At 35.4% G+C, this 16,610-nt stretch overlaps 2 protein-coding genes across 2 annotated transcripts; one reads left to right on the forward strand and one right to left on the reverse strand.

Moving 5' to 3' along the window:
• Nucleotides 1–4,907: 4,907 nt before the first annotated feature.
• On the reverse strand, nt 4,908–6,368 carry LOC147563280 (F-box protein At2g23160-like). Its single transcript, XM_086657372.1, has one exon. It carries the CDS (start codon nt 6,366–6,368, stop codon nt 4,908–4,910), a length of 1,461 nt encoding a protein of 486 aa, XP_086513498.1.
• A 3,540-nt stretch (nt 6,369–9,908) lies between these two features.
• On the forward strand, nt 9,909–10,394 carry LOC147563281 (uncharacterized). Its single transcript, XM_086657373.1, has one exon. It carries the CDS (start codon nt 9,909–9,911, stop codon nt 10,392–10,394), a length of 486 nt encoding a protein of 161 aa, XP_086513499.1.
• The last annotated feature ends 6,216 nt before the right edge of the window (nt 10,395–16,610 follow it).

The raw sequence follows: 16,610 nt of genomic DNA on the forward strand, positions 1-16,610 counted from the left end.
TTCAAATCTTTCATATATCACCCAACTCAATGATTTGCCTCTAATTTGAAGCCAGAATTAGAGCAATAACACAAGTAACTCGAAACAAAAAAAAAACTGAAAAACAATATCATGATTATGTCATATTTATATATATATATATATATATATATATATATATACATGGGAAATTTTACCGGAAAACGAAAATAATCCAATAATGATACCGAAATCAACAACTGCTACCAATCTGAATAAATTATCGGCAATATTGTTAGAATGACAAAAGAAAAACGATAAAAAAGGTTAGTACCTAGTCGATAATCATAGTCACAGGGAGCGAGAATAAATCATGATCATACCATGTTTCCGATCAGATAACAAACGAAACATAAGAATTACAACGCTAAAATTTGATCGGTAGATGCAAATCGGAAATAAAAACTGCATAGTGAATGAAGCTATATCTTACTTCTCTGGCCATTGCCATTGTTCCGAACCCATTAAGAGGAAGCTCTGTTTGAGCCTCTAAGATGTCGAAATAAGACTTTCGGAGAAAGTAGTAGAAAAGCAATGCCGGCTTAGGATTAGTTGTGGAAGTGAGGATGAGATTCCACTTACATCAACTTCGGTCCAAGTATCTTTCTTCCAATTGTAACAGTAAATAGACAGATGTATCTCCATACCCAAAGTAGATGATGTTACGAGAATCTTGTCGTCTGACCCGACCAAAGTATGGAACTTGACATCATTACGACTGTTCATCATATAGAAAGGCAAGGTGATACAACTCACTTCACTCCATCTTCCGTTCTTAGGAGAAGAAGTAGACGTTCCATTGAACTTCTCATCCCCGTCCTTGTAATAATCATCTTCGTAAATATACATGTTAAACGTACAATTGTTCAGTTTAACTACCATAGCTAAATCCCCATCCACTTCAAATAACTGAATAGTGTTTGTGAACTTTACATGGTCGTCAAGAACCCGAGGGCCACGATCAAGGATGAAATCAGGAATTGTGATTGTTCTAAATTTTTCACTTCCTAAGTCAAATGCTACTAAGCATACAGCGCGACGAGGTATACACCCCGAATGAATAAGAGACCAATTGGACCAGTAAATAACACCATTCACATGAACATGACCATCATTTAGTTCGTATGGTGGGATCTCATCGATCCTTCTCCATCTATTATTATTATTATTGCATTCTCGTCCAAGGTCAAAACCCCACAGACAAAAGATCGGAGTCGAGAGGACCTGAGTATACCGTCAAGACGCATACCAATTTGTGTTCATTAGTAGCAGGATCAAACCCAAATGCGTAAAAGTTAGGGAAACCTTCGACACATTCTTCTCCCGTGACTATCATCGAGGATGATTCAAACCAAGGTGACACTTGTCCAGTACTGATGTTGCATATACGGACAACACGTTTCACGAACGAGTCAATGAGGCAGACTAACCCGTTCACCGGTTTTGTTATGACATTGTAAGAGTCTGAATCTATCTCCCTAACTGTGTCAACAACTAGTTTCAGTTTTGTAATAGCGTCTTCTTCTTGAAATAACAAGAGGTCAGCTGTAAGATGGAACTCCTTGTATGGCCAAAACTCGTGGTAACTTTCATATCGCAAAAGTTCTAGGGCTTCTGCTTGTTTCTGTGTGCGTGGTAGACGAACAACGATAAGTAGACGAGAAGGGAGGCGTGTTTTAGAACGTGTCAAATGTAAATCAATGAATTGTTGATCTTTTTCTATTAAGTAATACCATCTTTTACAAACACTTTTGAAACGAGTTAGGGTTTTTACCGGAAGTCTGTTTAGTATCTCAAACACTAACCAATCATCATCATCATGATCTTCATTACTACAACTACTAATATGAAAAAGAGGATAATGTGGTGGTGGTGGTAAGGATGATGATGATGATGATGATGTTATAGTAGTAACAATAGTAGTAGTACCTTCTCCGGTGGAAGTATTATTATTCTTCTTCTTCCTCTTCTTGTTTGATCGCTTCCCCATGTTTAAGGTCTAGGAAGTCGGGAAGGATTCGTATTTGGGAGTTTCTACTTGCCATAAATCTTAAACCATCTACTATCTAACGGCTGGGATTAAAAAACCATTGCCGACTTATGTCATGAATGGGAAAAAAACAACCCAATATTTTTTTGGGTAGCTGATTTGAGGAAATAATAAAGTTATCCAGGGAAAAAGGTGGAAAATCTCAAAACACATAAACCAAACATACCCTTAAAGTGGCCGGCAGTAAGTCGCCGGCAGGAGGTAGCCGGCCTCGACCAGCGACTTTGTTCTCTCTCTCTCTCTCTCTAACTTATCTTCTCCCTTTCTTCTCTCTATCGCAAACTACTTCCATCGAGACTAGATCCCACGACTTCACGAGCTTAATAGGGGTGCCCAACCATTGCACCAAAGGCTGATGGCTAGTAACGACTGTAACGCAGTTGGTAAGTGCTAATCAGCTCCTTTATTCGTGACTCATTCATTAATTTATTTCATACCAAAGCCACCCAATTTGCTACATTTCTTTCTGCTCTCTTTGCTCTTTACTATGTAGTAAAATCTTTCTTGCTATGATTTTTACAGAGTGGAAAACAGAGCAGCATCAGTCTTGGATATAAGAGTGGAGGGTCAGGATCTAGTGAGGTTTTCCGTAATAAACCGTTTCGCCAAGTTCCGCGGGCGTGGCTATGCAGATACTAGTTCGTCCTCAAATACACAGAAAATAACCCCTCAAAGATACGTCGTAGCTCATCCAATGCCTAGAAACATACCTCAAGGGGCACAATGTCTCTCACATTGATTGTTAAATAAGTCAATACCCTCAGTCCCCACCACCATGTCCTTTTTTCGAGGGGTCAGAATTCGTCTCGCAGATCCCCCTATGGCCCATATACACACCATACGCTACACTCTCACGATCGGTCGTATACCAGACAGAGGACAGAGAGATGGAAATAGATGGCAGGGTAGGAAAGAAGTGTTTTGTTTTGGTCTAGTTGGGTATGCACTCTTTAATGTAAGCAGAGGCTTACCCAATGATTTTGTTGTTGAAGCCGTTCGTAGTATCAAATATATTTTGTTGTATGATTTCATTGTTTTACATAGTTCATGAATAACTCTTCTTTTCCTTTTTATCAGTTTCTTTTGCAGGAAAAAATAACTGAAAGCCCTAATTTTTTTGTACACAAAGGACAGGAAAAGATTCTCTCATAGTTGACAACATACTTAAGAGAGGATCAAGTTTGGTTCACCCTATCTGCCTGTGGAATTTTCTCTATAATTTGTATTCGCCCTTCGGAATTTTCATTAGAATTCTGTATTCGCAGGTGCAAAATCCTTGTGGAGCTTTAGGTCTTTCTTGATAGGTAAAGAGGCCAGAGATGAGAGATCCCTTGATCATCCCATCTCCCCTACTTTTCTTCCATTTTTCGAGTCTGAAGCTTGTCAATGGATATCTGAGTATGCGATATCCCATCCGTATTTGATTAAACAAAAAGTTGAAATTTTAGATATTTGCTAATCGATAAGATTTCGGATACACAAATATCTGATTCGATAAATATTTGTATTCACAAAAATAACAAAAATATAAATTTACTTAATAACCATATATAAGGTGGACAGTTGAGATTTATTATGTAGACCTAATTGTTAAAAGCTTAAAATTTTCCACAAGATTTTTTTCTATTCGAATAACATTATCGGGGATTCTGGTATTGATATCTATCTAATAATTACCAGATAGCTTATCTGATACAGGTATGCCTATTTCCGATCCAGTAAGCTATCGTTTACAACCTTATAAGTTTTTTTTTTTGCATTGATAAGCAGGGAGAGGGCCCCGACCCAAGAAGTACAAGAAGAAGTCAGAGGCTAAAGAGCCACAAACACAGAGAACAAAAATGAACAAACACAGATAACAAAAAGCAAGATAAAGTCAAGGCCAATATTTCCTTAGTCTAACTCTACCCCTATTATCATCTCTAATGATGCAACTACTCAAAGCAGGAGGCAAGCAGTTAATCTCCAACTCCATATCTGTAGTAGGTCTCATTTTAGCAAGAAAGTCAGCTGCATAATTCAGCTCTCTAACCACATGAATAATGCTACAGTTGCTTAATAGAAGCCCATAACTGCTTAATAGAAACCCACAACTGCCAAACACCCCATGGTGGCAGCTTAGACCAATCAGATAACAGGGAGAACACCACTAGAGAGTCGGTAGCAATGATCACTTTATCCAAATGTTGTCTCCTGGCCAGAGATAGACCTAAGAAGACACCTTGCAGCTCATGGAAGACAATGTCCTTCCTAATAGCAGATCCTGCCCCAAGAGACAGCACAGCACCAGCATGATCCCTAAGGATTGCTCCATAACCAGCAGAGGCACTATCCATTGAACCATCTGAGTTGATTAAAACATGATCAGATGGAGGGGGTTCCCACCTAAACCCCCTGTACTTAGGCCTAGCCAGGGTAACACAAAGGTTCCAATTCTCAGCAAAAGAAAAGTTGGAGAAGTTATCTCAATCCAAAGAGATCTTAGAAACTAAGAAAAAAGCAAGAGAGAGATTAAGAAGGCTTAAAAGGACTCAAATCAATCCAAATTTGGCCACCCACACAGACACAAATTAGGCGAAAAACAACCGATCAGAAACCATATGAGATCATATGGACTCAGACTATTTAGATCTCAATTTAACAAACACCATATCAGTAGGAATAGAACAAAAATCCTTTCGGCCCATCGAAATGATTGAAGAATATCATATGAACTAAAAATCAAAAGTAGTACATACTTTGAGTTCATGTAAAATCCAAGGTACATCAGGATTAAGAGCGACCTGCAAAAGTTTTATCTCCTGCTAACGACTAAGTTGATTCCTCTGCTAGGATGGGGTCAGAGAGCAGTGAGATTGTTAAGGGGCAAAAGATTTTCAGAGAAAGTAGTAGAAAAGCTATGATAGCATAGTTGCGGAACTGAGGATGGGATTCCACTTACATCAACCTTTGTCCAAGTACCTTTCTTCCAATTGTAACAGTAAATAGACTTATGTTCATTCTTCTCCGTGCCAAAAGAATATGATGTTACGAGAATCTTGTCATCTGATCCGATGAAAGTATGGAACTTGACATCAGTATGATTGCTCATCATATAGGAAGGCAAGGTGATACAACTCACTTCACTCCATTTCCCGATCTTAAGAGAAGCAGTAGTAGACGTTCTACCGAACTTCTCATCCTCGTCCTTGTAATTATCATCTTCGTAAATATACATGTTGAACGTAGAATTGTTCAATTTAATTACCATAGATAAATACCCATCCACTTCAAATAATTGAGCAAAGTGTGTTAAATTGTCGGCAAGAACCCGAGGACGATCAAGGATGAAATCAGGAATTGTGATTGTTCTAAATTTTTCAGTTACTAGGTCAAATGCTACTAAACATACAGGACGACGAAGTGTCCGCCGCCCCCAATGATTAAGAGAACGATTGGACCAGTAAATGACACCATTCACATGAACATAATCATCATTTAGTTCATACTGTGGGATCTCTTTGATCCTTCTCCATCTATTATTATTTTTAGATTGGCGTCTAACGGTCAAAACCCCACAGTCATGAGATTCAAAGTAGCGAGGACCTGAGCATACGGTCAAGACGCATACCAATTTGTGTTCATTAGTAGCAGGGTCAAACCCAAATGCGTAAAAGTTAAATAGAGAGACGTGTTCTTCTCCCGCGACTATCATCGAGGGTGATTCGAACCAAGGTGACATTTCTCCGGTACTGATATTACGTATACGAACAACACGATTCGTGTATGAGTCAATGAGGCAGACTAACCCGTTCACGGGGTTTGATATGATATTGTAAGATTCCGAATATATCTCCCTAACTGTGTCAACAACTAATTTCAGTTTTGTAATATCGTCTTCTTCTTGAAACAAGACTAGGTCAGCTGTTAGATGGAACTCCTTGAATGTCCAAACGTCATAGTATGTAGAACCATTGAATCTTGCTAGGGTTTCTATTGGTTTCTGTGTGCGAGGTAGAGGAACGACGATAAGTAGACGAGACGGGAGGCGTGTTTTAGAACGGGTGAAGTGTGAATCAATGAATTGTTCATCTTTTTCTATTAAGTAATACCATCTTTTACAAACAATCTTGAAACGAGTTAGGGTTTTAACCGGAAGTCTGTTTAGTATCTCAAATACTAACCAATCATTATCATTCTCATCCTCATTACTACTAATACTAATATGAACAAGAGGATGATGTGATGATGTTATATTAGTAACAGTAGTAATACCTTCTCCGGTGGAAGTATTCTTCTTCTTGTTTGATCGCTTCTCCATGTTTAGGGTTTCTTTGTGGGGGAATAAAACCAAGTCACCACCACCAACAGTTCAAAAATTTCAACAGAGGGTTAGAGAATTCTAGGGTTTCTGTGAAGAAGAAGAATAAGAAGTAAATTGGGGAAGGATCGGATTTGGTGGGAGTTTTATTTTTCCGACTTACGTCGTGAATGGGTAAATAGGCCTTTTTTTTTTTGTTGGCCCATTTCACTCTCTTGGGTCTACCCGCTCCAATTTTTTTACCAAACACTTTTTGAGTTCTCTTCTGTCCATTTTCAACATGAAAAAAATGAGTGAAAAACCCAAAAATCTAGACTCTAATAAGAAAAAAACCCACTTAAAAATAATAATGTAAAAAAAACCCATTTTTTGAATATTTTTCAAAATGTTCACAAGATATGTAATTATGTTGTTAACAATACAACATATTTTTTTCATAATTCCATTTTTACCCTTATATGTTGACAACATATATCATTGTGTTGTTATAAAATGTTGACAATATCTATAATAATGTCCCGACTTATTATAAAATGTTGGCGTCATATATAATTATGTTCTTAACAACATATATAATGTAACAGTCAAAATATTATTTGTTCGTTAACGGATTTGTTAAATACAAAGGATAATATGCATAACATTTTAATTTTTGTAAAAGTCAAATAAAAAAAATGCATTAGTCTTTATATTTATGTCGAAAGCAAAACAAAAAATGCGGTAACCATTTATTTTTTCACAAGACAAATTGAAAAATGTTGTAGCCAAAATGTTTGTGTTAGTTTGTCTATGTAAAATGCAAAAGAAAAAAATGCGAAATATTTTGGCAAAACAATGTCTAAGCAAAAACGAATTTGTTCACAAATTTACAAATTGTTGAGACAAACTAAGATTTGTTCAGAAATTTACAAAATTGTCGAGAGCAAACCAATAATTGTTCAGAAATGTTCAAAAAAATTTTTGACATTGATTTGGGCGGAAAATTTCATTTTAGAGGGTAAAATTGGATTTTTACCTACTGGGTTTTTTCCTCATTATTATTTAGTATTGGGCCTGATTCTCTTTAACTTAGAAAATAGAGGAGAATAAAAATGTTAAACGTAGTCAATTTTTTAGAAAATAAATAAATATATTCATCGGAATGGCCTTTTAGATTTTTTTCGTGATTTTTAGAGTGTGGTATCACTTATAGTTTGCGCACAACATTTTTATTCTCCTCTATTTTTCTTTTATAAATCAGTCCAAATTGAACACCCAAACATATACAAATTAGACAAAAAAACAAACCATAAAAATTTATATCGAATCCGACCATTTAGATCTCAATTTAACAAACACCATTTCGGTATACCTTTCGGCCGATTGAAATAATTAAAGAATATCATATGAATTAGAAATAAAAAATAGTAAATCAAATAAAAAATGATCATGATCATCAGTTTTAGGAATCCAAACAACTTCATCGGACCAAATGAAGTGCCCTAGTTAGTGTGTGTTCAAATGGATATCTGAAAGTCCACATCTCACCCGTAAAAAGTTGAAAATTCAGATATTTGCGTATCGATGCAATTTCGGACACACAAAGATCTGATCCGATAAATATCCGTATCCGACAAACAATATACAAAAATAATAAATGTATACATTTATTTAATAGAAATTAATATATAAAACGGACCGTTAAGATTTTTTGTGTGGACCTAATAATTAAAAACTTAAAATATTCTTCAAGATTTTTTTTTTGTGAGATTTGTCGTTTGGACCTCCTTTCTCGTAATTGACTTGCCGTTTGGACTCTTTTTTTTTAGTGTTGCATTTTAGACTTCTTTTTTCAAAAAAAATGTTAAGTGTAACTATTCTACCCCTCTACTTAACCTAAGCCTAAGGTCTTGATTAGCACAAAAATGATTTCAGGTTCTCAAATATAATATAGTTGAAAACAAAGTGGATGCACTGTAGAAAGAAAGAAAGGAGATAACCCTGGTTGATAATTAACAACCCGAACACTTCTATTATTATTTCTTTTCGATTGATTTTCAAATTCAAATTGAGTTTCAGTAATCTCTCAATTTTGGGAGCTCTTGATCTTTTCTCAACTTCAACGTCGGGCTCCCAAATCTAAATTATGTACATGTGCGGGATTTGTGGTTCAATTTTCAACCATTAAATTATTGGTTCTAAATATAAAAATTTGAATTTCAAATTTTACCAATATTTTAGAGGGAATTTGAATTACAAATTTTACGAAAAAATTTTGGGAGTTTAATTTTCAAATTTTACCAAAATTTTTGGGAGTTTGAAATTCGAATTTTTTACTTTTTTTTTTTTTTACTTTTTGTTCATCTGTAAATACAACCACTCATCCATTAAGCTTTCTACATCTTGTTTTTATATCTTCTAAATCTTCTATCTACATTCTTTATATTTTCTCTGTATTAAGTTCTCCTCAATGGGTCATACTTATGAGTTAGTAATATGGTCATTCAACAACAGTTTCAAGATAAGGAAGATGATGAAATGTTTGGTCACTTTCCTTTTATACATTCTCCCTCCGTCCCATTTTGTTTGGTTGTTATTCCTTTTATGGATGTCCTAAATGTTTGGTCACTTTCCTTTTATAACATCCATTCAAATATTAAAATGATGGCACTTCCAAAACTACCCTTTAATTTCAATACCAATTCTACACTTCTACCAATGTCATATTTAATAAAATACTTTAAATTTAATGAGGATAGTTTAGGAAAGTGTTTCTTTTTTTTTTCAACAATAAATAAAGTTTCCTTAATAAGTTGGATTCCCCAAAACTACAAAAAAAATGGGACGGATGGAGTATGAAATGTATCTAGCAGAGATTCGGGATCAGCAACCGCATTCCTGTTATGTTAGTTCTGTTTCGGATCATCGAACGATAGATTGTAACAGACAAGAGGGACATGAACGACTATTGCGTGACTATATTATCGAAAATCCACTTTATGATTTTCATACATTCCGAAAGCGATATTGCACAAGTCGTGATTTATTTCTACATATCCTTAATACGTTGGTTGTTTATATCCCTATTTTGCACAATTCAAAGACGCCTTCGACAAAATAGGTTTATCGTCGCGTCAAAAGACAAGTGTGGCTATGAGAATGTTTGCTTGTGGGAGACCGGGAGATTCAACTGACGAATACCTTCATCTTGGAAAGACGCCTACAATCGATTCTTTATGAGAATTTGTATCAACGGTCGCCAATGTGTTTGGCACGCATTACTTAAGGTCTCCTAATGAATCTGATATTTGTAGGCGTTTATCACTTGGTGAAAAACAAGGATTTCTTGGAATGCTCGGGAGTATAGATTGCATGCATTGGGAGTGAGAAAATTGTCTGACCTCATGGCACAGGCAGTTAACTGGTCATTGCCATAGTCCAACAGTCATACTAAAAGTTGTTGCATCGTGATTTCTATGGATTTGACATGCATTTTTTTGGTTGTCTGGATCATTAAATGACATCAATGTGTTGGAGCGTTCTTTACTGTTCGATGCAATCATGCCAGGTAGGGCTCCAACAATTCGTTTTGAGATTAATGGTAATCAACATGATATGGTTATTATCTCGCTGATAGGACATATCTTCAATGAGGTTGTTATGTTAAAACCATACAAAATCCTTTTACTTTGCAAGAACAATATTTTGCCAGACGTCGAGTCGGTAAGAAAAGATGTTGAACGAGCCTTTGGTGTATTGCAAGCTCGTTTTGCTATTATCCGAGAACCGACAAGTCTATGGGATGTAGAAACGCTAGGTAGTATCATGAAGGCATGTATTATATTGCATAACATGATAATCGAAAATGAAAGACCTAATGCAACTAATGATTTTGATAAAAGTATTCCAGAAACAGTGCTTGCTGGGAGAAATGTTGTCGAAGAAATATTTGATCGTCTTGACCAAGTTAGAAGCAAAGATGTTCATACACAATTAAGGACAGATCTTATAAAGCACGTGTGGAATACTAAAGATCGCAACGACTAACCGAACTATTATCGTTAATTTACTTGTGTTTTTTTTTATGAATTTCAGTTATATGTTTTTGAGGGAGTTATTATGTATTTGGCTTTTCAATCAATGAATTTCTATTTGAAAAAAAATTCATTTCGAAAAAAAATTACATTTTAAATTTTATAGGTTTGTTAATTTAATTTTAAAAAAAAGTTAATGCACCCCAAACAACATGTTGGGAGGAGTTCCCAACGGCTATGTTTGGGGGCTGGGAGCCCGGGAGGATGGGGGATCCCAGCCCCACCAGGAGTCCATCCCCGCAACGTCGGATACGCCTTTACCCAATATGTAGGTTACTGTATATTAATCTTTTATGGAAAAGGGGAAGTCGCTTTATTTTGTTGTATGATTTCATTGGTTTACCAAGTTCATGAATAACTTTTCTTTTCTTTTTTATCAGTTTCTGTTGCAGGAAAAAATAACTGAAAGCCCTGATTATTCTGTAGACATGAAAAATTGTCTCTCATTATTGACAACTTAAGAGAGGATCAAGTGTGCAAAATTCGTGTAGAGCTTTAGGTCTTTCTTGATAGGTAAAGAGGCAGAGATCCCTTGATCATCCCATCTTCCCCTATTTTTCTTTTATTTTTTTATTTTTGAGGAAATCCAATTAACGGTATTCGATTAAACAAAAGATTAAAATTTAGGTATTTGTTTATCATATAACAATTTGGATACACCAATATTTGATCCGATTAATATGTATATCCGACAAGCAACATACAAAAATAATGAAAATATAAATTTACTTAATAATGATATATAAAATGGATGGTTTAGATTTATTATGTAGATCTAATGGTTAAAAACATAAAAAAAATTCAGAGCAATTTTTTTCGATTCGGATATCGGTATTCGTTAACACTACCGGAGTCAGATATCAGTGTCCTCAGTTGGAATGGCTAAAAGACTTTCGGAGAAAGTAGTAAAAAAGCAATGACGACTTAGTTGTGGAACTGAGGATGAGGTTCCACTTACATCAACCTCTGTCCAAGTACCTTTCTTCCAATTGTAACAGTAAATAGACTTATGTTTCTTCTTCTCCATATCCGAAGTAGATGATGTTACGAGAATCTTGTCGTCTCATATGATGAAAGTACGGAACTTGACATCATTATTCACCAAATAGGAAGGCACGGTGATACAACTCACTTCAGTCCATCTTCAGTTCTTAAGAGAAGAGTAGTAGACATACCACTGAACTCTTCATCCTCTTCCTTGTAATAATCATCTTCTTAAATATACATGCCGAAACGTATAAGTGTTCAGTTTAACTACCATAGTTAAATGCCCATCCACTTTAAATAACTGAAAAATGTCTTTGAAACTCAGATAGTCGCCAACAACTCGAGAGTGGCGATCAAAGATGAAATCAGGAATTGTGATTGTTGTGAACTTTTCAGTTCCTGGGTCAAATGCTACTAAGCATATAGGAGTAACAGGACAACTAAGTTTCCACCTCCAGTGAGTAAGAGAATAATTGGACCAGTAAATGACACCATTCTCATGAACATAATCATCCTTTAGTGAATACGCTGGGATCTCTTTGATCCTTCTCCATCTATTATTATTATTATTAGATTGGCGTCCAATGATCAAAACCCCACAGACAAGAGATTCAGAGTAGAGGGGACGACCCAAGCATACGGTCAAGACGCATACCAATTTGTGTTCATTAGTAGCAGGATCAAAGCCAAATGCGTAAAAGCCAGGTAAAGAGACATGTTCTTCTCCCACGACTATCGAGGATGGTTCAAACGGAGGTGACATTTCCCCAATACTGATATTGCGTATACACGATTCATGTGTGAGTCAATGAGACAGATTAAGCCTTTCACCGATTTTGATATGACATTGTAAGATGACGAATCTATCTCCCCAACTGTGTCAACAACTAGTTTCACTTTTGTAATCTCGTCTTCGTCTTGTTGAAACAAGACTAGGTCAGCTGTAAGATGGAACTCCTTGAATGGCCAAGAGTCGTAGTGCCAAGTACCTTGCATACTTTCTAGGGTGTCTATTTGTTTCTGTGTGCGTGGTAGAGGAACAACGATAAATAGACGAGACGTGAGCGTGTTTTAGAACGTGTGAAGTGTAAATCAATGAATTGTTGATCTTTTTCTATTAAGTAATACCATCTTTCTCATTATCATTATCACTATCACTACTATTACTAATAATATGATGTGGTGATGATGGTGTTATAGTAGTAATACCTTCTCCGGTGATCGTGATTGAAGTATTCTTCTTATTCTTCTTGGTTGATCGCTTCCCCATTATTAGGGTTTCTTTGTGAGGAAATAGGAATAAAACAACCACCACCCAACAGTTTAAATACCCTCCTGTGAAGAAGTAACTGACTGCTAGGCTAGGTTTAGGAATTGAAAGTTTTATTTGGGTAAATCGGTCGGGTATCACTTATAGTTCGCGCATCGAAATGTTTAGAATTTATTTGTGATTTTCACATCGGGTATCACTTATAGTTCGCGCATCGAAATGTTTAGAATTTATTTGTGATTTTTACATCGGGTATCACTTATAGTTCGCGCATAATACCGTGTAAAGTACACTCGGTTTTGTAACATCCATTTCTAACTGAGAGGAGACTGTCATATGAACCTGCAACGAATTTTTGTTCTAGAAAAATCTGGATTCTCATTAATGAACTGATTTTGGGTTTTGGTTCAATCCCTCTTTTCTTCCAAACACTTTTTGACTTCTCTTCCATTTTCGTTTTTCAAGATCTTCATTGAAATTTTGAGATTTCTTCGTGACTATTACATCGGAAATCACTTATAGTTCACACAACATTTTTATTCTCCTCCAAGTTTACTAAATCAGTCCAAATTAAACACTCAAAAAGATACAAATTAAACACTCAAAAAGATACAAATTAAACAAAAAACAACCGACCAATAACATATCGAATTCCACTATTTAGATCTCAGTTCACCGAACACCATTTCAGTGGGAATACAGCAAATACCTTTTGTCCGACTGAAATAATTAATTAAAGAATATCATATGAATAAAAAATAGTGAGTAAATCAAATAGAAAAGATCATCACCTTTAGGTATGCAGACAACTTCATCGTACCAACTCATTCAGACGAATCAATATCACTTGTTAGACAAAAGCAAACACTCTAAAATGAGAATCAAATCTTTCATATGTTGCCAAACTCAATGTCCTTTTTTCAAGGGGTCACAATTCGTCTTGCAGACCCTATGGCCCGTATACACACCATACACTGCGCTCTCTCGATCGGTCCTATACCTGACAAAGGATAGAGAGGATGGCAGGGTAGGAAAAGAAGTGTTTTGTTTTGGTCTAGTTGGGTATGTACTCTTTAATGTAAGCAGAGGCTTTTACCCAATGATTTCTTGTTGAGGCAGTGTTAGACTGTTAGTAATATCAAATATAACTTATTATGGGTCAGTATATAATATGTAGGTTACTCTATATCAATCTTTTATCGAAAAGTGGAGTAGCTTTATTTTGGAATTTTTTGATGAAAGGCCCAAATTTTGGGCCCAAATACAAAAAAAACCCAACCGGGATTATTAACCCACCCAAAACCCAATAATCAACTAATATCTCAAATCAAACCCAAATACACATCCCTATGCTCAATCCGGACCCAACTCGTATCTCTAAGACCTAATAATTTCTTCTAATCCCTCTTTTGCCCTCCTATATATATATCCAACAACTCTCTCCCTCTATAAGAAACATAAACTTTCTCTCTCCTTAATATCTCTCTTTCACAAACTAAATCTTTTTCTCTCTCCATAATCTGTTTCACTTTCTCTCTCTATTTAACACAAACCCAAACCCTCTTTTCTCTCTCGAATCTCACCGACCATCATCTTCTTCAATCATCATCTTCATCTCTCTACAATCATCAATCTTCAACCCTCTTCATTACCTCTTTCTCTCTCTAAAATTTGTTTCCCAGATTTCTCTCTCTACAATAACCTAAACCCTCTTCAAGAACATTCATTATCTTCCTTTATTTTCAACCATCTTCAATCATCATCTTCAGTCATCATCTTTTTCGTTTGAGCGACCTTCATCATCTTCTTCGTTTGAGCAACCTTCATCATCTTTTATCTTCAATCATCATCTTCTTTAATGGAGGTTAAAAACAACTTCAAATCTGATTTTAGGATGTTTTCATGGTGTTTTCATAGTTTTGTAGAGAGTTAAATATTTAGATTTGTAGATCTACTTATTTGAAGCTCCATTGGTGAGGTTGTTCTTGGTTTTAGGGTATTTTCATGGTGTTTTCATTGTTGTTCCGTACAGATTTGTTAATATTAGCAACCACTTCTCGTTTTGTAAGCAACACTTTACAGTTTGTCTAAACATTTTACGGGATGTGTTAACACTATTCCGTACAGTTATGTTAACAGTAGCAACTAGTTCTCGTTTTGTTAAAAACACTTTACAATTTGTATTAACATTTTAAAGGCTGTGTGAACATTTTGAAAAATGTTCACCACAATTTTGTATTAAAGATGTTCAGATCAGTCTAACGTTTTCTAAGCATTTTAAGCAGTGCCCAAACATTTGTTAAATTGCAAAGCAGAATTCAATTTAAAATACCTACACTTCTTCGCTGATAAGAGAACTTTTGATTTTGAAACGGACATACTCCGTCGTTGTGTAACATTTCCGAATATATTCTGAAATGGATGAAGATTAGGTAACTTGCATGCTACATTATACATAATGCTCGAGGAACAATTTCTGCAATTCTTAAACATTCTTGAAAATGTTCCAACATTATCAATATTGCTTTAACATTATTCGAATTGTTTGAGAAACAACTGTTGTTATTACCTTGCACCCCTAAACATTATTTACAATGCTAGAACACTGTCAATAATGCGAGATCATTTGCAAATTGTGTACCAAAAAAAACTGATGCCACTGGTTTCCATAACTATACACAGAACCCTAAGAATAATGTAGACAACATTTTCCAAAATGTCGGGACACTACAAATAATGCGAAAACATTATACTTAATGCTAGACCACAATCAATAATGAGATGACATTTCAAAAATCTGATGCCACTGTTTTCCCCAAATTTTAACTTTTTTCACAGAACCTTATGTCATTTCGTATGCATTCTTAAACATTATGCAAAATGTTTAGGAATGCATCTTGCCTTGGTCTGTGATTCAGTCACCTTTAATATTTTTTTGCCTTTTTTACTAGGCCCTGCAGTTGTTGTCTCTTCTCTAGCCCTCTTTCTAGAGCTAGCTCTTTGTACAGCCTATTGTTTTGCTGCTGCTGCTTTTCTTTTTTAAATGTTTTGCACAAAATGTTTCTACACAACCCAAAATGTCAAGAACATATCAATTTTTACTCATTAATAACCACAAAATTCATCAACACCCCACTAAATGTTAAAACATAAACCAAATTGTCTGCCACATTGACCAATAACATCACTGTAATAATCAAGTAAAACTCTCAAAAATCATAAACAAAGTACTAAATGTCTCAACATAACCCCAATTTCTGGAACACAACCCAAATTATTAAAACAACCCATTCATTTCATCAACATTCCAGAGAACAAAAACTGGACTACAAATGCTTCCAAATTGTCCCTTGCTACCTTGTGAACTGCTTTCAAATTACATTTGTAATTTAAATAATTTTCTTCTTTTGCTCCCTTGACTCTGTACGTTGAGTCTCCACCATCTGCTCTTTCGATTTGGATGTCGCAGATCGATGCTTCAAACACTTAGTAATAGATATGTTAGATCATTCAGCAAAATTTTCCAACACGACTACAAATGCTACAACATTGTAAGCTGATGCCAATGATTTTCAGAACTTTTCACAAAACACTAGGAATAAGAGTAGGAATGAGTGAAGCAACATTTTACAAAACTTCAAAATGTCTCAAAATTATGTAAAATGCATAAAAATGGTTTGAAATATTTAAAGAATATCATACATTTGTCTGTGATGATGTCACATTCATCATTTTCTTGCCTTTTTTACTAGGCCCAGCGGTGGTTGGCTCTTCACTATCTTTTATATGTTTTCTGCACAAATTGAAATGTTTGTAAGATACCCCCTCATGTTTGAAACAAACCAAAAATATTTCAACACAACCCAAAATGTTACATCATATCAAGTTTCATGGGTAAAAACCACCAAATGC

Source organism: Eschscholzia californica, unplaced genomic scaffold (assembly GCF_041429995.1).
Source record: "Eschscholzia californica isolate CP2 unplaced genomic scaffold, dmEscCali1.0.p SCAF_1, whole genome shotgun sequence".
NCBI classification, from domain to species: Eukaryota; Viridiplantae; Streptophyta; class Magnoliopsida; order Ranunculales; family Papaveraceae; genus Eschscholzia; species Eschscholzia californica.